General features: G+C 44.1%; 1 protein-coding gene across 1 annotated transcript; it reads right to left on the reverse strand.

Moving 5' to 3' along the window:
* Positions 1 to 1,011: 1,011 nt before the first annotated feature.
* On the reverse strand, positions 1,012 to 26,977 carry SRSF4 (serine and arginine rich splicing factor 4). Its single transcript, XM_028511153.2, has 6 exons — positions 26,679 to 26,977; positions 10,336 to 10,478; positions 9,328 to 9,440; positions 5,792 to 6,006; positions 2,783 to 2,872; positions 1,012 to 2,516 (listed from the first exon to the last, which is right to left on the reverse strand). The coding sequence occupies exons 1-6, from the start codon at positions 26,783 to 26,785 to the stop codon at positions 1,673 to 1,675; spliced, it is 1,512 nt and encodes a 503-aa protein (XP_028366954.1). The 5' UTR covers positions 26,786 to 26,977; the 3' UTR covers positions 1,012 to 1,672.
* Between the last annotated feature and the right edge of the window lie 919 nt (positions 26,978 to 27,896).

Below are 27,896 nucleotides of genomic sequence, written 5' to 3' on the forward strand. Positions count from 1 at the left end.
GGAATCAAACTGTTTAAACTGTGACTTTTCAGTTTATAGGATGATGCAAAACCAGGCCAAGGCTGATGAGTCTACATAACTGACATTTCAAGTGATTACTGACATAGTTTAATATCTACTACATTTGTTACTACTTTCATTACCCTTGTGTTTTATCCCTATTTTTGCCTTCCACTCTTTTTTTGGGAGGGAGATGGGAGGAAAGGCTAAGTATGAAAAGAAAGGTATGTGTGGATTTTGAGCATCCAGAGGCTAATGATAGTGGGCCATTGTATTTCTTTGGCTGCTTCCTTTTTGGAAAATTCCCTATTAAATGCATTCTTGTGAGCATTAAAGTACTGCTACAGAAGCTACTATAGAAGCTAAAACGTACCATCTTGTCTTTATTCCTTGGTGCCTAGAATGTGGAATGACGACCTGGGCCTGGACAAATGGGCGATCCAAAGCAGGCCTGTGTGTCTTCATCAAACGATGAAGCAATTAAAATGTATTCACAGAGGTGGGCTAGAGGTGTTGTCCTGCAGCCACTTAGAAACCTTTGCTTAAGGAAAGTAGATTCAGTCCTGTGGAAACCCTGCTTAAACCCGAGTTCAAATCCTAACTTAAATTTTTTTTTTTTTAAAGATTTTACTTTTTAGAGGGGAAGGGAGGGAGAGAATCATTGATCGGCCGCTTCTTGTATGTGGCCCATTCAGGGATGGACCTGCAACCCAGGCACGTGCCCCAACCAGGAGCTGAACTGGTGACCCTTCGCTTTGCAGCACGACACCCAACCGAGCCACAGTGGTCAGGGCCAAGTCCTAGGTTCTGAAGAGAGGAAGGGCTGTAAATTCCTAAGAAACTAAATTCTTTTGTACTGCTGGGTGAGAAAAATCCTGTAGGAAAAATGCTGGCTCCCCAGACGCGATCTCAGGAAGCTGGAATCATCATGCACTGAACTTTCTATGCTAAGAAGAGTTATCAAGAGAGACCAGGAAATGCAACTTTGATTCAAGAACCATGAAATTTTGTCAAGCAAAAATAGTCTTTATTCAAATTTAATGGAAACAGGGGTCACTATACTTTGCAAGACGGGGAAAAATAAAATTAAAAAAAAATTCTTTTCTTTTCTTTTTTTAATATAAAACAATATAATCACAATACCAGAATATGGAACTCTATAGTTTATTTCCTATGGGTTACTGCAGGTATCAATTTTCCTTGACTGTGCTATTCACAACTTTGTTAAGTCCAAAAATATGAAACCAAAGTGGTAGGAAACTTAAGACTTAGCACTTTCACTAAATGGCGTACATCAAAGGGCATCAATTCAGGGGCAAAAATGGTTGAACTCACCATACCTACCTATGTCATCATTCCAGCCTTAAACCCATCCAGGTACTGAGCTCCCTGTAAGAAAGGCCAGGCCTGAAAGCCAAGGCATTTTGGATATTCTACTGTGGGCCATGAGGAAAAGGGGTTTTCAAAGAGAAGATTGTTTTCAGTCGAGCAGGAAGGCCTGGTGCCAGGAGGCTTTACAGAGAGGAAGCACTTAGATTTAACAATTGTAGACACACCATTGGGGGAGTTAAAAATGTACAGCAGTGACATATGTTCTACTTCAACCACTTGTGCTACGGCTACCGAACATGTACAAAACTTCTCGGGTAGTTCCAGCTGTGGTCGTAGCCAGTTAGGACCTTGAGTGGGATCTGGATCTAGACTGGGAAGGTGATCTGGACGCAGACCTGGATCTAGACTTGGACCGAGACTGGGTTTTTGAAGCCGACTTTGATCTGGAGCGTGATTCTGATGGAAGGTTTGGTTTGGATTTAGAATTGGACCTTGACCGGGACCGGGTCTCCTGATTGGTGCCAGCATCCTCACCTTCCCCTCGGCCTTCCTTCTGGCCGGACTCGGGCTTGGCACGGTCCCGCTCCTTCGACCCCGAGCGGGACCGTGATCTGGACTGGGAGCGGTCGGCGTCTTCCTTCTTCTTCTTCTCGCTGCTGCCCGACTTGCTGTCTCGCTTGCTGCTGTGCTTTCTGCTCCTCTTGCTCTTGCTGCGGCTGCGGCTCCGACTGCGGCTGCGGCTCTCCTCCCGGCTTCTCTTCCGCCCCTTCCTCTTGTCCTTGCTTTTGCTGCGACTCCGGCTGCGGCTCCTGCTGCCTCCCTTGCTCCTGCTCCTGCTCTTGCGGAGGCCTTTCTCCTGACTCCGGCTCTTCTCCTTGCTCTTGCTCTTGCTCCTGCTCCTGCTGCCCCGCTTCTCCTCCTCCGCTCTCCTCTCCTGACTCCGACTCCTGCTTTTACTCTTGCTTTTATGTCGACTGGGACTCCTGCTCTTGGACTTCCCGGTGTTGTTGTTGTTCTGAACCTTCTCTTCAACTTGGTCTTTACTCTTGCTGCGGCGCTTGTCCACACTGCGGCTGCGGCTGCGACTCTTGTCATCCTTGCTGGGGCTGCGGCTTTTCTCTTTCTTGCTGCGGCTGCGACTCTTGCTGCGGCTGCGGCTCTTGCTCCGGGAATGGGAGCCCGACCTGAGAAGACACAGTGATGTCGAATTCACACGCAACTTCACACTCGATGCCAATCGTCAGATGCAAAGGCCAAGGGAACATGGAGCTATGCCCCACAATATAATCCACGGCCCAGCCAGTAACTGCTTTCTAAACCCCCAGGATTCCAGTGCAGAGCTGGAGAAACTGGGTGAGGTAAGACTAGTGGTCACATGATTAAAGTCAACGTGGCAAATGGTGTGGATGTTTCCTGCTCACCCCCTCCACTTACACCAAGGAAGACCCACCTGGACCGAGATCGACTCTTAGAATGACTGCTTTTGCTGCTGCCACTCCGGCTTCTGCTCTTACGAGAATGTCTGCTGCGAGAGCGGGACCTGCAGGAAGAAAACATTTCTTAAAAAAAAAAAAAAAAACTTGCCGACAAAAGTGGAGCTGAATGGAGTCCACTCAGACAGTTTTTCAGTAAGAAAACACGTGTAGCACCGACTGTCCAGACATGAAGTTGAGAGAAACCTTTTTCCTGTGCTCTGGGCCCACAGATCTAGTTGCTCACAAACATGCCCCCTGCATGGCTTCCGCAAAACTCTTAGCAACTCTAATAATAATGTACTTTCCCCCAGACCCACAATGCTGGGCTCCTTCCTTCCTTCCACGGATGCCGCTGTTTCTTACCCCTTCCTCACACCAGCCACCTGACTCTCCCCCTCATCTCCTCATATACTGGTCATTCAGCCTCTTCTCCAGTCTACCCGCCTCTGCTCTCTACACACCTCATCTACGCAACTCACTGTGACCAGGCACAGCCATTTTAAAAATACACTCCAAGCTTTAAAAAACATCTGTAATAAGCTGAAACTATGGACTCTTATTATTGCCTACCAAAAGCAACAAGGGATCCAGGTATAAGGCAGGACATGAACGAAAAAAAAAAAAATAAAATAAAATAAGGGCCCAGAAGATCTCATCACAGCAGGAAGGGGAAAACTTCCACAGGTCCCTGGGAACCGTCATCTATGAAAGGACTCTCGCCCACAATGTTGAACCTGCATCTTATTTACTCCTGTTTAGATCTAACTTTCAGATTACAGGTACTTCAGGAGATAAAGTTCAAATTCAGTGACACCAAGAGGAAACAAACAAATTCAGAATGGGAGATAGTGCTTAAAAAACCCCCAAGGAAAGTAAGTGTCACAGGGGCAAGGGGGAAGGAGGACTGCTTCAGACTGAAGGGACCTCCCAACCCCTTGCAACCCATGTCTGGACTGGACTGGACTGGACTGGACCTTGGTCAGAAAACACACACACACACACACACACACACGCGCGCGCACACGCACAGCTACGAAGACATCCCTGGAAGAACTGGGGAAACTGGAACACGGCCTGGACACGGCATAACTTGACAGCGTCACTATGAATGTTCTCAGGTTAGAAAACAAATGTGACTATTCTCCTTGGAGACATGCCGAGGTGCTGTGGAGCGGAGTGTCATGATTTATACAACTTCTCTTCAAACACTGCAACAAAACCAATGTATAGGGTGCGTGTATAAATACACACAAACACACTTCTGTCATGTATGAACTGTACATACATACAGAGTGGGAGATGAGAGAAGACGACAAAATGCTAACAGCTGCGGAAGCCAGAAGGAAGTATAGGGATGTTTTGTAAACGATTCTTTCACCTTTGAAAATAATCGCAATAAAAAGTAAGTTTGAGAAATATTCAGTAAAGCCTATTTACACAAAAACCAAACCAAACCAAAAGGTACTGAAACAGGAGCCAACTTGAAGGGTGCCAATGACAAAAAAAGGGAACAATTTGAGCATAAAAACGATGACTGCAGTAAATGAAACATTAAATGTATAAACACCCAAGAATTCATTCAAAATGATACTAAACTACCACCCTCATCACCTTTGGGGTTTGCTAGGGCACATTTAATATTCTGAAAGTTGGTAAATAAAGGTACCAAACTTTATTTTGCATGTCCGGTAACAACTCTATTTCTGGGTAACAAAAGGACAGATGAAGGAAATCATCCTTTATAGAATTACAGCCTTTAAATGCAGAAGGAACGATAAAATTAGAAAGTCATTTTGCAACCTCCAATGAATGGCTCTAGCCCATGATTATCAACAGATGAGGAAACTGTTGGGGGGGGGGGGGGGCGATGCAGAGCCCTGTACTGGACGGCGCGGGCCAACCACTCCCGAACACACCGATGCACGTTGTAACCATTCAAAGTGGGACGTCCAGACACCACACAAGCGAGGCAACAGGGAGCAGGAAGCGCTACTCACAAAGCGCACCGAGCCTTGCTGGAAATGCCTCAACATCTAACCGTGAGTTTCTAAGAATGGTGGATAGGCTAAAGGAATGTGTCAGACACCTCCGCAAGGACACAATTAGCAAAATCTCAACTATGAAGAAGTCTTCAAAACAGATAACCATTTTTTCCAACAACTAAACGCATGGGAAAGAAGAGAAGGCGAAGAAGGATGTATCAGTGACTCACAGGAGAACTAAGACTCACCGCCCTGGCCAGTGTGGCTCCGCTGGTGGGAGCGTCATCCCATGGACCGAAAGGCTGTGGCTTTGGTCGCCGTTTGGGGCGCACGTGAGAGAGAACCAATCGATGTTTTTCTCTCACATCAACGTTTCTTCCCCTCTGTTTCTCCCTCCCTCCCGTCTCTAAAATAAATAAATAAATAGCAACATGCAGACCTAGTCTCCGCCCACCACCTCCAAGGCTATTTCTACCATGCATCCCGGGGAAGCCCGTGCCTGCTCTCCGGACTGGTCGTGCGTGTGCACGTCCTCAGACAAACTCGGCCATCGGCAATTACTTCCTCAACGCCCGTCTTCTCCACTAGCCTGAGTTTCATGAGGGCATGGACCGTGTTTGCCTTTTTCACAAGTGCCTGGCCCAGTTGCAGAGTAACTGCCGAGTAAGGTCTCCAGTCTGGAGTAGCTGGAGCACCTGGGGGAGTGACCAAGGGGCTCATCGGCGACCGTGTTTGCGCCCAATGAGGGAGTGATCTGGTGAACCCAGGAAGAAATGGCAAAGAAGGTCACCGATTCCTGCCTCAGAGAAAGGACTTTACTTCTATTTGTATTAATGACGTAAGAGTTCAAGAGCTTCACAAATAAATATTCGGTTCAAAGTTCTGAGTTACTGAACCAGATGGAACCACGCCACCGAGAACCCAGCAGGAGAATGGAAACAGGCTCTCTGGGCTCTCACCCACGAGTCCCCAGTGGGCTCTGGCACACGGAGGGCACAGTACCTGGAGTGGCTCCGGCTCCTGGAGTAGGACCGGCGCCTTCTGGAACCAGGCTTGTCTTCAACTAATCTGATTTTCCTGCCATTGACTTCAGTTCCATCTAATTTTTCCAAAGCTCTTTTCATATCGGAGTAAGACACAAATTCAATCACCCCTTCGTTTTTGCGGCCCTTGTGAGCGTCTGCGTACGTCACTTCTCCCGCCTGGCGCATGTAGTCCTGGAGGGAAAGAGAGTTGCTGAGAGGTTAACACGTACTTCGCTAAAGTAGCTAATGCAATCACCATTACAAAAGTTTTCCCTTTCTTTTTGGAAGAAATGCTAGCTTTCCTCAGAATAAAGTTTACTCTGAAAATATTTCAATCTACACACCGACTATTTACTGAGGTTCTTTGTAGCATCAGGCATTTGGCAGGTGGTAGAGATAATAAATATTTAACTGTTCTTTTAAATAAAGTTATGTGTAAATATAAAACCTTTTAGTTACCTATCACTTTCTAGATTTTATACTGGCACGTCCTTTGTTTAGAGAAGCTTTAGAGGCTCCTGTCACTACTTTTAAGTCAGGATTTTTACATTTCACTATAAATTCTTGTCTAAAAACATGTACAGATATAGATAACACAAACAAATACATAAAGGGATTATAAAACTAGAACTTCAATTTTATTTGAAATTGTTATCGCTTCAAAGCAAACGACAGACAAGAAGGCCACAGAACAGGGCTGCCCGGCTCTGGTTGCAGCCCACCCGCGTCCCTTCACTGCTCCTGGCTGCCTTCCTCGCTCTCTTTAAGGGCCTGATACAGCCCAATAGAGAGTACAGCTCACATGCTAGACACGTACGAGAGTGTATACAAAAGAGAGGTCTGATTAGTGCTTGAAAAGAAATGAAATTTAGATGAATTTAAAACTCAGGGACTTATGGCCGATTTCTCCAGATTTCTTTATATGTAATATACACTCAATATGAATATTCAGTAACAATTTATTTTTATTACTTTCCTTTCTATATTTTACTGTCATAAACACTGAACACATGCCATTTGATACTATTTCTTTGTTCAGTGAATCATAAAATGTTTACATGTCTTCATAATTTGTGTGCCCAATACTTTTTCTGAGGATTTCACAATTGTTGGGACTTTTAAGTTTTATATACACACACACACACAGTCTTTTGCTATTATTCATAATCCAGCAATAACATCTTTGCACAAAAACTGTTTTACTTCAGCTAACATGTTGAATGTTCACTGTATGATAGGTATATGCTGATTAATTCAGTCCTAATTACAGCCATGTGAGCAGATGTATCATTACCCCCATCTTACAAGAGAAAAGTGGAATACTGAGAGGTTAAGTAGACTGCCCAGGGTCATTCAGGTAGTGGGTGAACGAGCCAGGGTCTGAACGTAAAGTAAGCAGCCGGCCGTCAGAACTGGAATTCCTAACAGCCACGCTGTGCTTGTGTTCTGGCCCGAGAAATGTGTCGTCAGGCACCTGTGTCGTGGGAGCCCGTAGAGTGCACCCACACAGAACCAGCCCGGACGGTGCAGAGCCTACTATCTACCCAGGCCACACAGCATACCCACTACTGTCTATGGGCACGTGTCCTCCGCTGATTGACATGCAGCCGGTGCGTGGCCCCTCTGCCGCACAGCGCGGGCCGCCCTCAACGACACCAGAGGTGCACTGCTGTATCCATCTCATCTCAGTGCCATCACCACGGGGTGTTATGAATTTACAGATTTTAAAAAGTAACAATATCCCCTGAATCTGTTTTATTTTTGCATTTCCTTGACTAACAGCTAACATTTACTGTGCCAGGAACAGTATAGGCTTTTTTTTTTTTAAAATATAAAAATGCCTTCTATTCTCACATAACCTTGAGCAGAAGTGACTATTAGTCCTAGTTTATGGCGAGGACTATGAAGCACAAGAGGAAACTGATGCGCTAAAGTGGAGTAACTGATAAATGGCAGACCTGGGATTAAGCCTGCTCTTAAGGCTGCCTTGACTTACTAGAAAATTGACTTCATTCTTCTCTCTTCCTAAGAGCAAAACTACCAAAGGTACAGAATATAAAACCGAATGAGGACGTTGGTTAGGCCCCATTTTAACCCAAACGTTGAAAGCTTTTCCAGTTTCCACCCGCAGTGTTCAGCCTTTAGCTCTCAGAACACTGGGCCCCCCTCCAGTGCGTGTGGCCGTGCTGGCAGGCCCCCCGCAGGGGCCCGCTGCAATGAAGGCCCCACGTCCAGCCCTTCTGCTAAGACTGACTGCGTGAATTAACCTTTTTCTGGATCTCATCTTTGTTATCTAAAGATAACCAAGTTTTCTAGAAACAACAAACAAACAAAACCCTTCCTTTTTCAGGCTAAAGCCTTAGCTGGTGTGGCTCATTGGCTGGAGCGCTAGCCTGCGGACCAAAGGGTTGTTGGTTTGATTCCCAGTCGGGGCACATGCCTGGGTTGTGGGCCAGGTCCCTGGCAAGGGGTGCGTGAGAGGCAACCACACATTGACATTTCTCTCCCTCCCTTACCCTCTCTCTAAAAATTAATAAAATTTTTTAAAAAAGTAATTTAAAAACTTTTTCAGGATAAATATTCCATGAAAATCAAATAAACCTTATGAAAAAACATGGGTCACATAACCATTTTTACCAAAGAGGGCCTACACTAGAAGCTGATGTAAACTTGCACCTTACAACTAATGGTGCAGGAAACACTGGTGGTTGTAACTTTTTCTTTAATTAAAAAACAAACAAACAAACAAACAAACAAACAAACAAACAAACCCTACACTGGTATCTCTCTGTAACATCAATTTTCAACCAGTGTGCCATAAGAATTCTAAAACATGAATACCTGACCAATTTAGCCAGAGGCACAGACCTGTTTTCCCTTGGACTGTCAAATAAAAAAAATGACAACAGCCAACACAAAAATAGCCAACTGGTGTGATGAATCAAAATTATACTATTTTTTTTTTGTTAGATTGGCAAAAAACATATTTTTGGTGTGCCACAGAATTCAGTTATTAGTTTACGTGCGCCGTGAGGTGAAAACGGTTGAAAACCGCTCTCGCTCACGTCCTCCGTGGAGGAAAATCTTGCGCAACACCGACTGGCCTTAGAGGGACGGCCCCATAACCTACGGCAGCGGTGAAATTCCGATGTCTTCTGTGCTCAGACAGAAACTTCACTTACAGAGTCTCCAAATGCTTCGGGAAGGCTCCAACCACAGAATACCGCTGCATTCTGCGCGTGCCTAGGCCTGCATAAAAAACTCCTCCTTCCCAACTGCGACTTTCTGCCCAGCCATCCACCCATTTACTTTGAGAGAGACAGAGAGAGAGACAGACACACTGATCTGTTGGCCCACTTATTTATGCATGCTTTGGTCGATTCTTTTCTGCGTCCTGACCAGGGATCAAACCTGCAACCTTGGCACATTGGGACAACACTCCAGCCAACTGACCTACCCGGCCAGGGCCAACTCTTGCCCAACCTTATCCCAGAAGGTTAACAGGGTCCAAACCTTTAGGTCTTGCCAGCTGCACCGACTTGACAAATTTTCCACAATAAGTCTGTATTCTGTGCGGGTGGGAGGGCCATACTTATCTCGGCCACTTCTTCTATAACCATAACCACCTTTGGAAGGTTCAAATAGATAAGATTACTTCAGTGGGGGAAAAGGCAAAAAGGATATAGCACATATTCCCCTTAAATATACCATTCACCCCCAACCCAAATTGCACATATATTTTAACTCTATCCCCACCCTCAAATCCAAACTAGATTTTTCTTTTAAAAAAGCAATCAAACATGAAAATTTAATTCAATTTACAAAGTTGTAAGTATATATATTCATTAATATTTATATTTAAAGTTAACATGCATAAATTAAAAACTATGAACAATTTAACAATTTAGAAATAAGTAACCAAATTACTAAATCAGTTACTGGTGTTACTCACAGTGATTAAAGTTTTTGTGAATATTTTATATGAGAGAAAAAAAAAGATTTTCAGGCACCTATTTCAGTTTAATCTCATCTGTGTCTAACCCTTGGGATCCTCACCACCCAGGTCTAATGGGGAAAGGTTGCGGTCGTCACATGGCTTCCTGTTTTGGTCAGCCAAGGGCCACAATGGTTCAAAGAGCCACGCATGGAAAGGTAACCCAAGGTCAGCAAATGGAACAGGCAGTCATCTTAGCCTCAAAGGATTCTTTTAATTAAAACATTGAGGTCTTTGTTAAATCTATGTTAAACAATTGCATTACAGAGAAAAACAAAACAACACAAACATACATCATTAAACATATTTATAAAGTATTAAAACAAGAAATTTATGCCATTAATTTAATTAAAATTAAACATTATCAAAGAGGTTTATTTGCAATTTTACATTTTAAGATACATAATTTTAAAAACAAATGGCTTAAATATCATTACATTTCAGCGTAACAATAGTTTAATTACTTAAAAAATTAACATTTAATAACAAAGGCATGTCACTGATACAAATGCCCTTTAAATGCTTACTGCGTCCAGAACCGTAACTGCCGTCTCGACGTGGGCCGCGGGCATGCTCAACAATTACTCGCTCACCACAAAGGTCTTTGCCATTTAGTTCATAAACAGCATCATCTGCATCACGCAGATCATCAAACTCCACAAACCCATATCTAGAAGAGAACAAACGAAAGCCTGGTTGGCACCCTTTTGACATCCAGCTTCACTACATTAAAGAGAAAACAATGAGGTTCATGCTGAGCAAAGGTTAGGTGGGGTTTGCAAACTAAGGATCGACTTTCTCCTCCAACTGAAACCACTTTGCTTGGTGCCAACAGGCACTACCAGGGGACAGGGAGACTTCTCAAGGTGACCCCTGTCTTTCTAGAAGGAGACTGGCTAAATCTGGAGACCGCCTCTTTTGTTCCCCAAGTAGTTGGTGGCAACTACAAAGACCTCTGCAGGGGGGCTTGGTATTAGGTGTCAAAATGCCACACAGAACTCACTGATTAGACCTCATTCAGGCCCTGCACTTCACCTGTTAAGTCGTGTTTGGAGTAATATAACAGGTTAAAGATAATCTCAGTGTCTCTAATCTCCTCAGTGAAACAATTTTTTAAAAAAGTTCCTGTTCCTCTGCCTAAATAAATTAGTCACAAATGAGTAAATGTTCCAGAAATTATCAGTGAAAAATACTCAGAGCTATTCACTTCCCTGTGTTATTACAAGTTCATTTCTATGAAGTTTTAGTTAGGCTGGAATTATCTAAAACCTTCATACGATTGTGCAAACTCCTATACAAACTATTGCTGGGAATTTCCCAGCAAAGAGGTTTGGGGTTTAACACACACCCGAAAGAAAACAAACTCCCTCCAAACTTCTATTAATGCCTGCTACAGAGTACAACTTATAAAATGAAAGCATAGAAATTATAAAATATTTGTAAGCAAGGTTAAACAAATGCCCTATAAACTATGTTATCACTAAACTTTTAGTTTGGTTTGTCACACCCTGGCAGGTCTAACTTTGCGCCCACTCCTATCTGAAAAGCAACACCATCTTAATGATCGTATCTGATCACAAGGAAAGTTACCAGCAATGTTTTTTAAATTCTAACAAGGCTGTGCACACCAGCAAACTTAGTGTTTCTCTGCGTTTAAACATACTGGAACTAAAAACAGGTTACAAGCCTTGCCACAAGTCCATTCAGCCTGACCAGAATGCTTCCAGCTTCGTCAGCACATAATACTCACAACACGTTAAGCGAGAGAACTCGGTCTTGCAGGATTCTTTCTTCACTAAAGAGTTCCTCTCCAGTAAGAGTCTCTCTAGGTGACAATGCACAGCTAACAATTTCAGAGGGTTCTTTAAGATGAAATGTCTATAATGGCATTCAAATGTTAAGAGTCACTCAATCTCAACTCCCTTAAAAAAATGTAATACAGGCACACCCAGCTGTTTAATGGGAAATGTTTTGCAGTAACATTATCCAGAAGGCACCTGGCTCCCTTTATGGGCTATAAAGTCTTTAGAACATGGTTTCATTAATTCCATGGGCTAGAATTGCTGAGCAGCTTAGTAAGTGATTTTGAATATGATGTCATATTTGACAGAGCAAGTAAAGCCTCTCCAAATCATTGACTTTCTATGTTAAAAGTGCTTTAGTCACTAAAAATCTTTAACAGATAAAATATATTGCCACTGCTTTTTCCTTTCCAAAGTAGGGTGGGTCATGAGGAAAGCCATCATATCATTTTTAGAGAAAAAAATTTGAAAAGCAAATAGAAAAAATCAAAGCTAACCACTCTCTACTTCGGTTTATTTCTAAATAGCTCACAATCAAGTACCCACTCCCCCCTCCCAAGAACCTGAATTCAGTTGTCAAAACTGGCCACAGGTCTGCTCAGCCCACAGCATCACTGCTCTTGGCTCCGTGTGAGAGCGAGCGGATGCCAAGCAGAGAGGGACGAGAGCACACACTCAACAGGGGTGCGGCACCACTCGGCGACCCCCAAGTCATCTAGTGTGACGTCGGAAGGAACAGTGACTCCTAAAGATTAAATCAGAAAATCACCTACGCAGATGGTCTTCCTTCAGAATTAGGATGGTTTGTAACTACTTGGGCTGGGGTGTGGTCAGAGAATGCAAGACCCTAAGCTCTGCAAGTCATCTGGAGTAAAAAGTCCAGCTGTCGTTAAAGAGCGAAGCGCGTGTTAGACCTACGAGGCAGCGCGCTCTCCCAGGCTCAAAGACCACCCTGTGCGCGCTGGATCTGCCCCCAGGTTCACACGCAGAACCTACTCTGACCTCCGAGGGAAAGAAAGGACGGTCAGTTAAGTGGAGGCACAGTGGTCCGAAAACAAAAATTAAGGCTCGGTCAGACCTCTCTCTCACTGAGGCTGAAGGAAGGCATGCCTTGCCAATAAGATTCTTCCCTGAGTTGTAGGGATTCATCTGGGTTACTAGAAAACAATGGCCCCTACAGAACCTCTTTAACATCCCCTACTAAAAAGTCCCAATGGGTGGGTCACTTAGGAGCCATATTTTGGGGGGGGGGGGGGGCTATCCAAGTCACTTATTAAAATAGCTGACTTGAGATCCAATTTATTTCACAGGAAAATTTTGGCCACTACTCTGTGAAAAGCCACAAATACTATTTGCAACATTTTAATGTCAAAGTCCAGTCCAAGGGTAAATCAGGCACCTGTCACTTCTCTCTGCCACTGACATGCTGGGTGGGTTTGGAAGATTAAACCAACTATCCTCCTACAACCACAAACCACACTCGACAGAGATGCCTGCCTGTTCTAAGAGCAAAGTAAAAACCAGGTCAGTGAGCTTGCTTCCGCCACATCCCTGTTTTACTTCGATCTGCTTTACTCAAAGAATGACTTGTTCCATTCGATAGAGCGAAAGGGTTCCCCAAATAAGGCAGAGACTACATAACAAAATGTTACTTAACATTTATTAATTTCCATATACAAGGCAATGTTATCTTATTTAATAATCACAATACTCAAGAATCAGGCACTGTTATCCCTGCTTTACAGATGAGGAAACTGAGGCATTACTGTAACTAGTGAGACCGGAGGAACAAGAACTGGTGTGGGATCTAGCCCTCGCTCAGCTATAGACCAACTCTGAAAAGCACGTGTAAATAATTTTATTTCTCTGGGTCTAGTCTATGAAATGAGGGAGCTACACTACACACATCTAGGTTTTTTTCTAACATCAGAAGGATGACAAATAAGAGTCCTCCTCTGGCTTAACAAGGGGGGACCTTAAACTAACGTGGTGGCACCACAGGTGTGCACAAGAGTGGCAGACAGTCGGGGATAGATTTAATCCTTATCATCTGGAATACCTTTAAAACTACTGTATGGGTCCCATTCAGTTCTATTTAAACATTTTAACTGTCTGTGAAATTTTGGTGCCTCTGAAAAGAGCTTTCTGATAACTAATGTCTCTCCTTTTGATTCCTTTGTCAGAAGGAGTGATATTAAACACACACATGCACACGTGTCCCTGGTGTGACCCGAGAGTGAGCCTCTCAAGAAAGAGCACAGCCCGACAGATGATACACTTCTTAGTTCTAGCTGCAGACACTCTTTCTCTTATTCTATTAAAAATAAAGACCATCTTCCCATAATTCCAGTATGAAAATAAAGAAGATGAAGGAATTCTGGAAACTGAATTTAAGACAAATTTAAAAATCCCTCTCTGGCAGAGATTGCTAAAAATAAAAACAAACACAAGCCCTGCAATGCTCCTCCTCCTTCTAGACTCCCAGAGGTCACGTCTCTCAGCCTTGCTCCCCATGCCCGTGTGAAAGAACAAATAGCATGGCCTAATTATGAAACGAATGCTAGTTATCAATTAAAAGAAAATCTCCCTTCTTCGACATTTCTCTTCTATTGGCTTTTCCCAAACTCCTTTTCTTGGGGTCATGTTTTACTCTGACAAATGAAGTCAAAAAAATGACGGGGTGGGAGTTTGTTAGTTTCTCCCTAAAAAAAGTGGGCACCACGATTCTGACCAAGTGTGGCCAGGCAGCTGGGCAGCGCAAACAAAGCCACACTGAACGGCGTGGGCTGTCCTAAGCTTCAGTCCATTCTCCCACCACTGGCAATGCTATGCCCTTCCTCACTCAACACCGAATGCGCGGCTCAGGCTCCCAGTCCGAACACCGGAACGCTCGAATTGGAATGGCATGTTTCTCAAACCGAAGTACTCCGAGACTTCAATTTTAGAAGAATTCCCCAAAGAATGATCATCTGAGCCTGTGTTGTTGCTACAGACTTCCCCTGATACTAGTAACCTATACCAGTGGTTCCAAATTCCACCCACTGTGTCCCACTGAAGGTGATGTCGAGTTCATCGCACCCCTTTTGGAATAACTTAGGGCCACCACCGTCTTCCCAACGTAATCTCTGAGCAGGGAGACTGGAGAAAAGTCCTGTCTGAAACACGATGAGCATGGCTTGCCTTGGAGATGCACTGATCGGTGGCTCGCTGGGCAGGGACTGGCTGAGGCGGTGCTGGGCACGAGCTAACGGACAGGGAGTGGACGTGGGGAGCCAGGAAAAGCAAGCCGCCACACGTGTGCCTGCGGCCACCCACCAACACTGCTCACCGAGGGGCATGCCTTGGATGTTCTCTCTATGACAAAAATGTGCCCCTTTCCATAGTGGGTCTCTGCTCACCTTTGTCCTACAACTGTGCCACATGCTTTTCTTTGTATGTGGACATGACAGTCCTCAGCCAACCATCAGCAGGATGTGAGTTTTGTTTTCCCAATGTGGTGAGCCATTCCCACATTCACTCATTTCCTTGTAAGAACCGAACCTCTCCATGGCTGGTCAGGATTAGGGCTGTTGCTGTAGCCAAGGAAAAATTTTCATCTGTTGAAGTTAACCCATGGGTCGGCTTGAACCCTCAAACTAGGGTCGGTCAACAGCACTGTACTTTAAGGGCAGAGCCCTTACATCTACTACCCTGAAAGAAATGGCATTTAGTGAACAGGAATCAAATAGCTTTCTTTCAAAGCACTCAGTGTTGGACCTGTACTTCAGCCAACGTGGTGTTTATGAGGCAAAAAAAGTTAGGACACATTGATAGGAGAGTAATTAAAACAACAACAACACAGCAATTCTTGCTGTCTGCACAAAGAGCTTGGAAAACTGCAGAAAGATACTCTGCAACCAACTCTAGTGCTCAGGTGAGGCCAACTCGGGGAGCAGCTTGCGAGTGAGCACTGTGACTGCCCCTGGTTCCAGAGGTCTGCTACATTCCAGGTGTGCAGTGGTCCAGCCCTCAGGGCAGAAGTAACCAGTGTCACAGTCGCTTGTTTGGGTCACTGACTACGGTCGCAATTTGACCTTCCCGGTTACAGAGGGTTGTTTATAACCCACAACTAGAAGCTCCTACTACACGAAGTAGGTTCCTGAGACCCTTTTCTACCTCGAGACAGGAAGGAGGCTGCTCTGGGCATTCTGGATTTCCTTTCTTTGGCCTCAGAGAAGGAAGGGCCATCAAGGCCACCCGGAGAAGGTGGATGACTTACCCGTGCTCACTGAGTGGCAGAGCTGGGGTGCGACTTCAGGACTCACCAATACCCAGTCTGGGGCTCTTTTCACGTCGGCAAACCGGCAGTTCCTGAACACCAAGAGCTCTCTGATTAGAGCTAGTGTGGATTCCTGGTCTGCAAACGCTGGCCACAGCTCAGTCTGCACTTGATCTTTCCCCACCTTCAAAGAAGAAAACCTACCTCATGACTTCTCTCTTCTGGATCCCTGGCCATCTGATTCACTCCCAACAACCTTGCGATCACCTCTGTCTACTCCTTTCTGGCTGGCCATTCAGCCTATTGCCTAGTTCACAATTTGCTCATTCTGCTGGGCCCTCAGGGCTGTCTCTTCCTGTCTGATCAACTTACTTAATTCTAGGAGAGGCTATTTTTACTTAGTCAATTTGTCTCTTTACACATAGCAGGGAAAGCCAGCTACTTTATCATTCTTTCGCTCAGAGGTCTATAATGACTCCTAAATGTCTCTGTTTGTGTCACCCTCTAGACCTGGAACACCTTGCTTATGCAAGGTGAATGACACCAACCTTCTTCCATACACCTTGTATGAGTCTCAGAAACCTGCCTGACTCTGATCATTCACAGCACTTTCTTCAAAGCTTCAAAACTTCTATCCATTTTTATGTTTAACATAAGGTTGTGTCGTTTCAAGCCTTGTTCTTTTTTCTTTGTGCTTCTCCTCTCATTTGGTTATGAGCTCTTTAATAATAACAACCAAAGTTAATCTTTAGTGCTTGGCACACAGTAAGTAACTGTCCATGTTTCACTCATGCCCCATATCAAAGGTGCAGAGCATACTATTAGTCCTACTATTATCATCACCCCCATTTTACAAATGAGAAGATCAAGGCTTGGAGAGGCTATGCAACTTGCTTATTATCAAGGAGCTCATAAGTGATATAGGTAAATTTGACCCCAGATCCAACAGACTCGAAAATCCAAGCTCTTAACCACAAGGTTACACCGCCTTTGTAGAGGCCGATGCTTCTCTCCCCGTCCTGAGTGTAATCCTCTCCATTCAACAAGCGCTGCTGCTTGACGTGATAGCCTGACCTCAGGTCAGCCAGGTGGTATGCAAGTTTTCTGACACAGTGGGGTTGTCTCCAGAGGGAAAAACAAATTTTTCTCGGGCTGGGTGAAGCACCGCAAAGCCTGGGTTAGGTATGTAACAATCACGTTACTTTCACTCGTCTTTTGGTTCCCATTAGCCAGTGTCAGCCATCTGGTCCTTCCGAAAACATGTGTGGGTTCAGAACATAACAGACTAGAAGAATAGAGGAAAAATAAGATTATTCTGTGCAAATCCCATTCTGGAGGTCCCATATCAACCCCCAGAATCTGTCTTTGGTTTTCAACTCAGCACAAATTAGACTAGCATAGAGACGACAGAGTTGGGCCTAGAGGGGGTGGATGTGAGTGGGCTCTGACAGTATTATGTATTTTAAAATGCATTTAGTCAGTTTTGTAAGGAATGACTGGGATCAAAAAAAATATATAAGCATGAATAATGGGGAAAATGGGCCAGAAATCAAAGAATGCTGTAAGGTTTACAGCCCTCCAACTGTATGAGAATTACAGCAACCAGGAAAGTACTTTGCAGATAAGCATTTAAGATCCGATTTAATGTCGAACTATGGTGAACATGACTACTACTGCCTGCCAGGACTCTTCCCTCCTTCAAATTCCTTTGTAGTAACTCTCACAACTGACACTTACTGCAAGCTCAAAGATGAAGACACTAAGACTTAGAGCAGTTAAGCAATTTGCCAAGGAAACCCAGCACCTGGGACTCTCCAAACCCTGGTTCTAACCGAAAACCAGCACTCCACCACAATGTTCCACAGGGCAAACTCGATTTAAGAAACACAACCTCCAGGAACACAGAAAATCACTTTCATCAAACTGTGTTGTGGGTTACAAATACCCACATGAATATTAGCATCTTATAAGAAAAACTGGATGGCAAGAAATACCATTCAATGTATTGTAACTACTAAGTTGTGAACAATTATTCTCTAGGGTATTAGAACCAAACTTACACAAATTTAAAAACCAGTCTAGGAAAACAGAGAAAGGTGACAAACCATAAAGAAAACACCAGCCCATCTCCTCTACAGGAATATTCACATACCAGAGGAAAACAGAACAGAAACAATCATTAACCTAAAAACTAAGGGATAAAACATAGTTCCTCCAAATTAGGAGGTAGAGAGAAATATGAATCACATTCAAATTTAGTTTTATTCTATGCTACTTCAGTTTTTACTAGGTTGCAGTCATATTTCTACCCTACAAAATGAGACTACCTTCAGAAAGCAACAGACCTGCAAACAGTTTGTAGATCAAATGACCACAACCAGAACTTCCTGTCATAACTAAATGTTATTATTGACATTTTTAAGTCAACACGGCTACTTTCCTTAAGCGGGGGGCCAACACAATCACACCTGTGTCTATTCAGTTTTCAGACATGTCAACAGTAAGGGTAAATGAAATGAGAAGGTGTCACAAGAAAAGGGGGTCAACTATTCCCTGATGACCCACTAAATTTCATGAAGACTCAATCACAATTACAAACAATTTTTTAAAAATTCAAAAGATGAAAGTCACGTAGCTAATTAATAAAGGTTTACATTCAGCAGACAGCACTACCTGATTCCAACACCAAAACTGCGAAGAAGACCAGTGCCTGCTTCTAAAAAGACATCATAAGGGGGATGACAGCTGTTACAGCCTCCTACAGGTCACGCCTCTGGGACCATCTTGGCCATTCTCCTGTCCTTCGTAACTGTCCCACAGTCCCTGGGCTGCAGCCAGTTCCTTTCTCATTTTTATTTTACTTTTGGTTAAAGATGACACTCCCTATGCTATTTCCTGGGGATGCCCTTCCCCTGAAACTGGCCATGTAATATTTTAATGAAATTCTTTAAAATTAATGAACTGATAGCCTTATTTCACCCATATGAAATAACTTTTCTCAAAGTCAGTGCTCCCGGTCTGTGGTTCCTGACTCCCCAAGCCTCCTGCTTGACTTTCATTCCAAACCTCCCTCCTTTCAGTCCCCCACCCACCTCTAGGTCTCAAAAGTCTCTGTCTAGGAAGACCCCTGCCCGCCCTGTTTGGCTCCCAGGGCTAAAGACATGGTTGGGGGACCCCACGGAGGGATTACAACTACCCTTAAAGTGCTTCCTCAGGTATCATTTGCAGTTCAGATACCTCAAACTTTCATCTCAATACAAAGAAAAGGTCATGTAGGGCATTTCCTCAAAACACAGGCACGCAAATTCAGAGCAGTCTGACCCGTAGCTAACAGGGCAGAGGTCATTTGCCGCACTTACTGCACAAAGCCTACCTCACAGCTCTTCAAAGAGCAGCCCGGGGTGAAGAATCACTACCAGTCTGTCCGGGGCTGATGTCATAAAAAGTACCACCTGTCATACTTTTTGGCAGCTAACTTGCCAGCCTGTTGGAAGCTTCTGCCAAGAAACTAAAGACTGAACAAGCTGTGGAACCTGAACCACCTTCTCACCCTTGGAGACAAGTCCCAGAAGGACAGGACAGAACCATCTGGAAAGAGACGGCATGCGCGCAGCTTTGACCGACACTGTCACACTGCATCTGTCTGCTGCAGATGCAGAGCTTCTTTCCAGAATAGGAAAGAGCTTCCGCTTCCAGAGGTCAACAACTCATTTTGTAGCCTTGGTCCAATCCATTAATCTCCTCATGCCTCAGTTTCCCCATCAGCACAAACTAGAGACAACACTTGTTTGTACAGTGTTTTGATATACTCAGGTAAAAAATAAGTCATTCAAATGAACAGTTAATATATTCTAGTTTGACAATCGCAGCGTTAGCTCACAAATTTCTGAATACCACCCCCAATAGTAAGTACTCTGTCGGGTGCCTGGAGCACCTTTCTTTCCAGGAGCTCAAAGCACAATGTTCTCCTTAGGTCACCTGGAAGCGCCCAGATGTACTAATAACCCAAAGCACATTCTGTCTAGTCCACATCCTGTACCCATCTTTTGAGAAGAGGAAAATTCTTCACATGGCTCTTTCATTCACATGCTACCTCAATGAGGAAGCAGGGAGGGGCTAGACAGTAACCGAGGAACAGGGGTTTAAAATGACTTGGCTGAAAAAGAGAATGTTCACCCAGATCACCCACTGCAGGGACCGGGACCGAGGAGTGGAAGGGCTGAGCCAGGGTAGTCAACGCCAGTAACCTTTGGTCGGAATCCCTGTGCGGCATTCGTCTCCTGGCACTGATTTACCAAAATGACAAATTAAAAAATTACCCATGTCTTGGGAAAAATAAAGTAACACACTTATGAATAAACTTTTTTGGAGGTAGGTTGACTTCAACAAGACTTCAGTACAAAAACTCAGTCCCATTTGTATCGGTCATGCTGTTAATAAAACAGACTGCTATGTAATCCACAGTCCTGCTTCTCAGTATGTCTTATTTGCTTAAGAAAAAATTCTTGGTTAAAACACACAAGACCATTTCACTTGTTAAACTTGCAAAGATTTTAAACATGGACACTCAGTGCTGGCAAGGCTGCTGGGAGGGAAAGTTATTGGGCTGTATGTATTGATGGCTTTGCAAATGTTTATTCCTGCCGTGACATATGAATTTTGTTTCCCGGAATCTGTCCTCAGGAGTGATAAAAATGCGAACAAAGTTGTATGCACCTCATGTCCACCACAGGGTTATTTTTAACAGCAAGAAATGAGAGACAACCTAGGAGGAACGGTTGGGTAAAGCATGATACAGCCATACAACGGGTTTTATGCAGCCATTAAAATGATGTGAATGAGAAAGATTTTAATGTAATAGGAAAAAAATACACAAGATAAATTAAGTAGAAAAAGTGGGACCTAAAATGGCACCTAAGACCATGCCTATTGAAAAAGTATTCTCAATGACACTTCTTTTTCACTTTGTGCTTTTGGTGCTGTCTGAACGATCTCCACGAGCCTTTTCCTCCTACCCTGCCCCCCCAATCAGCCTGAAGGTTTTTTTTTGTTTTGGTTTTTGGTTGTTGTTGTTTTTAAAAGTCCTTGAATTTCCTGGCTGGCGTAGCTCAGTGGATTGAGCGCAGGCTGCGAACCAAAGTGTCGCAGGTTCAATTCCCAGCCAGGGTACATGCCTGGGTTGCAGGCCATGACCCCCAGCAACTGCACATTGATGTTTCTCTCCCTTTCTTTCTCCCTTCCTTCCCTCTAAAAATAAATAAATAAAATCTTAAAAAATAAAGTAGTTCTTGAATTTGTTATAGTTGGCAGGCTAAATGGGACTAAATGGATGAGCATTAAAGGCATCAAGATAACTTCCTCATACACAATTTTTAAATATTCTAATTTAAAAATCGTATTAAAAATCGTATTAAAAATCGTAACAATGGATAGTTGAGAGCTCAGGAAAATAGGAACTCTTATACATGGCAAGTGAAAACATAAACACTATTTGTTCAGAGCAATGGAAATCAATGGGTAACAAAAGCCTTAAAAGTGTGAACAGTATACACTGACTCCAGAGTTCCACTGGTAGGAAGTTGCCCTGAGGTAACAACTAGCACGTGTACAAGATTTACTAAAGGATACCCACAGCAGTGCTTTAGATGCATGAAACAGTGAAAAACCAACAAGGCACCTTAAATGTCTTACAACATGGGTTTAATTATGTGTATTAAATAGCATTTATATGCGGAAATACTATGTAGCCATTAATAACCAGGTTGTAAGAGAACACTTAATGACCAAGGGAAAGGACCATCAGGCTGTCAGAAAAAGAAAGGCCACAAAATAGGATTATAATTATAGCATGACCCTGAATATGTTAAAACAAGGGAGGAGGAGGAATAAGAAGACAGTGTGTGAGAGAAGGTAAAAGTGTCAAAAATGTAGCCCTAGCTGGTGTGGCTCAGTGGACTGAACACTGGCCTTCAAACTGAAGGGTCACTGGTTCGATTCCCAGTCAGGGCACAGGCCTGGATTGTGGGCCGGGTCCCCAATTGGGGGTGTGCGAAAGGCAACCAATTGATGTTTCTCGCCTTCTCTTTTTCTCTTCCTTCCCTTTTCTCTAAAAAGTGTGAAAATGCAGAGTGTCATCTTTGGATAATTTATTTTTACCTATTAAAAAAATTTACAATAAACATGTAAAAATTTTATAATTAGAAACAAACATGCTATTTTGAAATATTAGTTAACTATGTATAAACACTCCTTTAAAGAAAGCTTTGTTTTAATCTCTTCTTAGATAATCATAAAATTAATCCAGAACAAATGCCTTACTTAACACAGCTCCAAAGCCTGGGCCTGTGTGGGTTCAAATATGACACCATTTTTGAGAACACAACTGCCCAAGAACAAAAAAGTAACAAAAAGGGGTCCTTAAAGGGAGAGTGTTTTTCTTTTGTCATTCCTGTCACCCATTTATTGTAGCGTTACCACAGAAAATTATAAAACATTTATTTGCTCTTTGGTAATGGGCGAAGGCGATCTTCCACATAATTAAGAAAGAAAAAAGGTTCAATTAATGAAAAACCTAACATGGAACATTAAACTAATGTATCTCCCTTACTGCCCCTTTAAAAGAAAAAATAGGGAAAAACAAGCTCTCGTCAATGCAGTTGAAAGGTAAAATCCCTGCGTAGGTTCTGGGGTCGGTGGAGACTCATCTTAGTATCCGAGGCCTAACAATGCCCCAGATCAGAAACAAATACAACAAGGTCTCCACTCATTAAGGAGTCTTAATACACTTAAATAAGATACCTTCTACTTGAAGGAATTTTTTAAAATCCTCATCCACTGAGGATATGTTTATTTATTTTAATAGAGAAAGGGAAGGAGGGACACTGGGAGGGAGGAGGGAGAGACACCCCCCTGCCCCCACCCCGTGAGAGGTCATCAATCAGCGGCCTCCTGAATGTGCCCGCCTCGCCTGACCAGGGATGGTTCCCACATCCCAGCCTTTTGACCAGGAATCCAACCTGTAACCTTTTGGTGTAGGGGACAGTGCTTCAACCAACTGAGCCACCTGGCTAGGGCTACCTGAAAAAATGTTTAACGAGGGTGAGAACGAAACTTCCTGGTAATACTTAGGTACCATAAAAATCCAATTATACAGACCAGGATATCCCCTAAAAATTCTGGCTATTAACTATTTCACTGCAATATGAAACACAGATTCTAAAATTTATAGTCAAGCTTCCCTTGAAAGTTTTAATTCATGCCTTTAACAAACTAAAACAAACAACAAAAACAACAAAACAGAAACCTACCACCTCAATGATTTGGTGGGGAGGGGTTTACCTGTCCAGCTACTAGGCAAGTAGAATAATCTCAGGATGCGATGTTTAATTCATTAACTAAAATATGGAAAAATTAAGATACAAAGGTCTTTGACTAAAACCACAAAATTTTGTGACAAGAGAAACTACTGTATCAAAAACCTTCTACACTTTACATGTAAAGTGGTTTTATTAATAAAAAAGAAAGCCCACAGGATTCACAAATAGTCAGAGGCAGCAAAGGTTACCACGTGCTAATACTGTTGCTTCCTTGACCCCCCCCCCCCCCCCCCCCCCCCCCCCCCCCCCCCCCCGACTCTTGCTGGAGTTAGTGCAGCAGGTTCCACCTAAGGGGATTTGCCTGGGAGAGCTGTATCAAGTTTGTGGTCCTACCTCTCCCAAAACAAAGGCACTCTACACTACGGTTGCCTGGTACAATGAACTACTACACACACCCATCTTCTCCAAATCCCAAGAGGGCCCATAAAAGCTTCTCCTTGACACTCAAGTCTCATTTAGAGAGCTCACCTGCTTCATTTGATCAACTTTCTACTACAGCAGTACTTTATGCCTATGCAATTAATTCTGAACTTTATCCACAACCATCCAAGTATAATACACACCTTTTTGCCCGAATTGAGGGAAAAATAAGGATGTACATTATACATAGGTATGTGATTACATACCACGGGTATAATAATCCTGTGTGTAATGTGCACAAACACCATGAGTGCGCATTATTCACAGGAGCGCACTGTATGTGCAAAATACGGTAACATGCCTGTCTACTGATCAGATCTCCCTTCTACAAACTTGGACTCTTCAGCAATTCTTAAATGCCCTAACCACCCAACATCTGCTTTTGAGTTTCAATTACTATTAATCACAATCCAGGTATGTTCAAAAATACTGCTCAGGGAGACCTCCCATCCTCCTTTGTTTCTAGAACCACGAGCTTACACAGGCTGCTGTGTTATGCCACCTTTTCCTTTTGGACCTGCTCCTTCCTTTCAGACTCCTTGGCACTCCTGCCATCTTGCCCAGGCAATTCTTACTTAAAATACATCTATATCATTGATTCTTGGCTCATTTTCCTCTGTAATGACTCCAGGAGGTGTGCCTGCTTGGTGACTGTCACACCTGTCTTCAAATCCCTGAAATAACGTCCTATTTCTCTTCTCAATCGCAGATCTCATGCACGCCACGGTCCAGCAACAGAACTGTAAGATCCAACAGTTCCTCAAACGAGACCTAGACATTGAGGGTCCCGGAGGAACCCGTCCTTTCTCTCATCCCAGCATTTCTAGGGTTGCTCAATTTTTCTCTCTAAGGCCTCTGAATTCTTAATTTATGATTTTGATTTTTTAGTATAAAATTTTATAGTTGTTTTTGGTTTATGTTGTTAAATTTCTAGATCCTTAATGAGAGTCAATCCAAACTAGATTGTTTATTACTTCTCAAAATTATTCCTTATTGGACTAACCCCTCATTACCTGTGACAGCATGTGCTATTCCCAGGCATTCCTCTTTCTTCCTTTGAAGCCTTAGGCAATCCATTCTTTAAAATCCTTTTCAAACAATCCATTCCAAGTTTTACTTGTTTGAGTTTAAAATGAGAACAAGCATTTAACTCGAAGTATACATTTTATAACCATAAACACTTAATGTGTTCAAGAACAGAATTCTTTTGTCTCCTTCTCAATTCACTTTGCAGACACCCTGTTGGTTGGTTATCAACATTTTTGTTCAATTAACCAGTTTTCCCATTAAATATCAACATCATTTCCTGCTCACTGTCACTTGAGCAGCCTTAGAAAATAGGCCTCACCAAATGTGCTTTATGTTACAAAACACAAGCTAAGATGTCTCGTCAACACCACGATCAAATCTCTGTAATTACAGCCACCATTTACAACTATGAGCCAAATGCTTCACAATTATTATCTCTAATTCTCCTGGGTGAGGAACTTAGAATTGAGAAGTAACTTGCCCACAGATACTAAGTGGTGAAGCTAAGATTTAACCCAGGTCTGTCTAGCTTCAAAACTCATGCTTTCCCCGTAAAATTTAGTTATTCTGTCAACTTCTTTGGGTTTTGAAGGAAACTGGGAATTTTAACTTGTTCTCTCACATCTCTATATATTACAATAACAAAAAACCCCTTAAGAACAGAAAGCTCTATTGAACAAAATATTTTCCTAAGTCTTTTACTCTAAACGAAATCAGTATTCATAAAAAACAATTTATTGAGGACATTTTCCTGAGTGATTTTTCTAGATCGGTTTGACTTTTTAAAACCCAGTCAACATTCTGAGTATATGGTAGTTACCAATTTTTCCTCAAACATGCAACTCACATTTAGGTATATTCCCTAACTACTCAAGTGTTAGTTGCTAATGTTATGCTGGGGCGCAAACTGTAGCAATGTTAGACCCTTTGCAAGGCAGGTCTTTAAAAAAAAAAGCCAAGGTTCAGTACCCTAAAATGTTGCCCCTAACTCCTTTTAATTTTTATGTCCGTGTCTTTGAAATCCTACCTAAACTTTCCTGATTCTGACAGTTTTCCTTGTTGAATGTCTTTTCCCGACCTGACTCCCCATCGGTTTTCCCTGAAACATGTAGCTCCCACGGGCCCTGCTCTGCCACAGTAGATTAGGAACACAAGTAACAGACCACATACACCCAAGGAGGCAGTAAGCAATTTCGCGCTGTGTGTCTACGCCTACAGTAGCTAGTTGACGCGCGTACTAGCCAGGGTGGCCACAATTCTCCACCAAATTCTACAACGACAAAACAATTTTTTTGGCAAGCTGGAGAACGGAAACCACAGCCTGGAAACTCTGTACTGAGTCTTAAAGATAACGAGTTAAGACTTTACCCTCGTAGAGGGAACGGTGAAGTCTTTCAGCATGGCAAGACGATACTTTCGAAACTGTCACTAGACTACTCAAACCGGAGTCTCCCGCCTCAACAAAGTGTGGCACATGGCAAGTCTAAACAGGGCTTCTCTCCAGAGCTGCTATCTCCAGGAAAGATGCGTTGTGACCGTCTGGTCCATTACACCGGGGAAGAGGTGAAAGGGAAGCAGGAAATCCTGTCTATTTCCAGCGGCCCGTACAGCGGGAAAGGTTGGTCTCTAGCCGGAAAAAAAGCCGGTCCCCAGCCCCAGTGCCTAGCCGGAGAAAAACCAGGCCTCTTCCGCGCCCTGAAGCTGTGCGCTTCTGCCTGGAGCCCCAATCCCACTCGGGTTTTCCTTCTCCCGGTCCCACTCCGAGCCTCACCATTGCTCCCATTTCCCTCCACCACCCCCACCCGCGCAGGCGCAGTGGGAACCCGGGCCTACTCGTGCCCCCGAAGCGCCGCGACTATGGCGGAACCGGAGCAGGCCGATAGCAGCTCCGAGCCCGGCAGGCGTCCCTCTCCCGTCCCCGCGGCATCCCCGCCACCGCCGGGGCCCTGTCCCCAGCCAGGCGGCCCTTTTTGCGCCCTCCTCACCCGTTCTTCAGATCCACCTCCAGAATCTTCCCGTAGCCCTTAAAGAAGCGCTCCACATCGCGCTCCCGGGCCTGGTAGCTCAGGCGGCCAATGTACACCCGCGGCATCCCGGCAACAGCGGCGGTAGCTTGGCCCAGCCCCAACCCCCTTAGGCGGCGGCCGGCGAAGCGAGAGCGCGGCGACGGCGGCGGCAGCGACGGCGGCAACGGGCGGACGGCAAGACCGACGCAGCCGAACCCCGGCGACGTACGCGAGCACGCAGTTCTCGAGCGCGCGCCTCCCGCCTCCCCCGCCCTCCCCGCAGGCGGGCGGTAACGGGAGGGAACGCGCGTTCGCTTCCCGCCCAGCCAGGGGTGGGGGCGGAGCCTGCCAGGGGTGCGCGGCTTGGGGCGGGGCCATGTGATTGACAGGCGGCAGAGGCGGTGCGGAGGCCCTTGGCCCCTTCCAGCCCGACACATCTTCTCGCGAGCTCGCCTTTGCGGGACACACGCCGCCTTCCGCAGCCGCTGGCTTTGCCCCTTCGGGCGGAAGTGCCCGTGCTCCTCCCGCCGACTTAACTCTCCCGCCCAGCCTGCGTTCCGCTTTTATCATTTGGGTCGGGCGGGAGTGGTTTCTACTTTAGAATAGGAGCTTTGGAATTAAACCTGGCTTGTAATCGTCTTGTATCTGTGACCTTGGGCTCTTTACGCGCCACCTCTCTGCGCCTCGTTTGTCTTCTCTGTGAAAGGGGGCTAGAAATTCCAACCTTCCATAGTTGTCTTGAGAATGGTTACGCAAAGCTCTTTGTACTGTTCCCAGCACATCTCAAGTGCCCAATAAATAATACCAGTATTATTATTTTTAAATAGGACACTTTGCTTAAATAGAAGCAGTTTGGAAAATGGAGAAGCCTGGACCTTTGGAGCGAGATTAGTCTTGACATTGACTAAGTTACATGACCAATTTAACCTACTTTTTAACTTGCAAAATTAGAATAACATCCCATTTCAATGGAATATCAGGGTAAGTGGGGTGGTGTAGTTGGAAGGGCTTGGAACCGTATCTGGACTGAACATTAGGAGCTTAATATTGGTTCCTTTCTCACTAACCCACTTTCCCTAGAACCACAAGAGGTTCTTGGGTTTTGTTTGTATTTATTTCTTATACTTTTGAAAAGATAATTCATTAACTGATTCAAATGACATAAACAGTGAAAAGTCTTCCCATCTTTCCTCTGGC

Source organism: Phyllostomus discolor, chromosome 5 (genome assembly GCF_004126475.2).
Source record: "Phyllostomus discolor isolate MPI-MPIP mPhyDis1 chromosome 5, mPhyDis1.pri.v3, whole genome shotgun sequence".
Taxonomy (NCBI): Eukaryota; Metazoa; Chordata; class Mammalia; order Chiroptera; family Phyllostomidae; genus Phyllostomus; species Phyllostomus discolor.

Coding starts and splice junctions, on each gene's coding strand:
- SRSF4 (XM_028511153.2), bottom strand. CDS start 26,785: ATGCCGCGGGTGTACATTGGCCGCCTGAGCTACCAGGCCCGGGAGCGC. Junction 10,479..26,678: donor GAGGTGGATCTGAAGAACGG/GTGAGGAGGGCG, acceptor GTTCTCTTCTAG/ATATGGGTTTGTGGAGTTTG. Junction 9,441..10,335: donor CAGTTACGGTTCTGGACGCA/GTAAGCATTTAA, acceptor AACCTTCCAAAG/GTGGTTATGGTTATAGAAGA.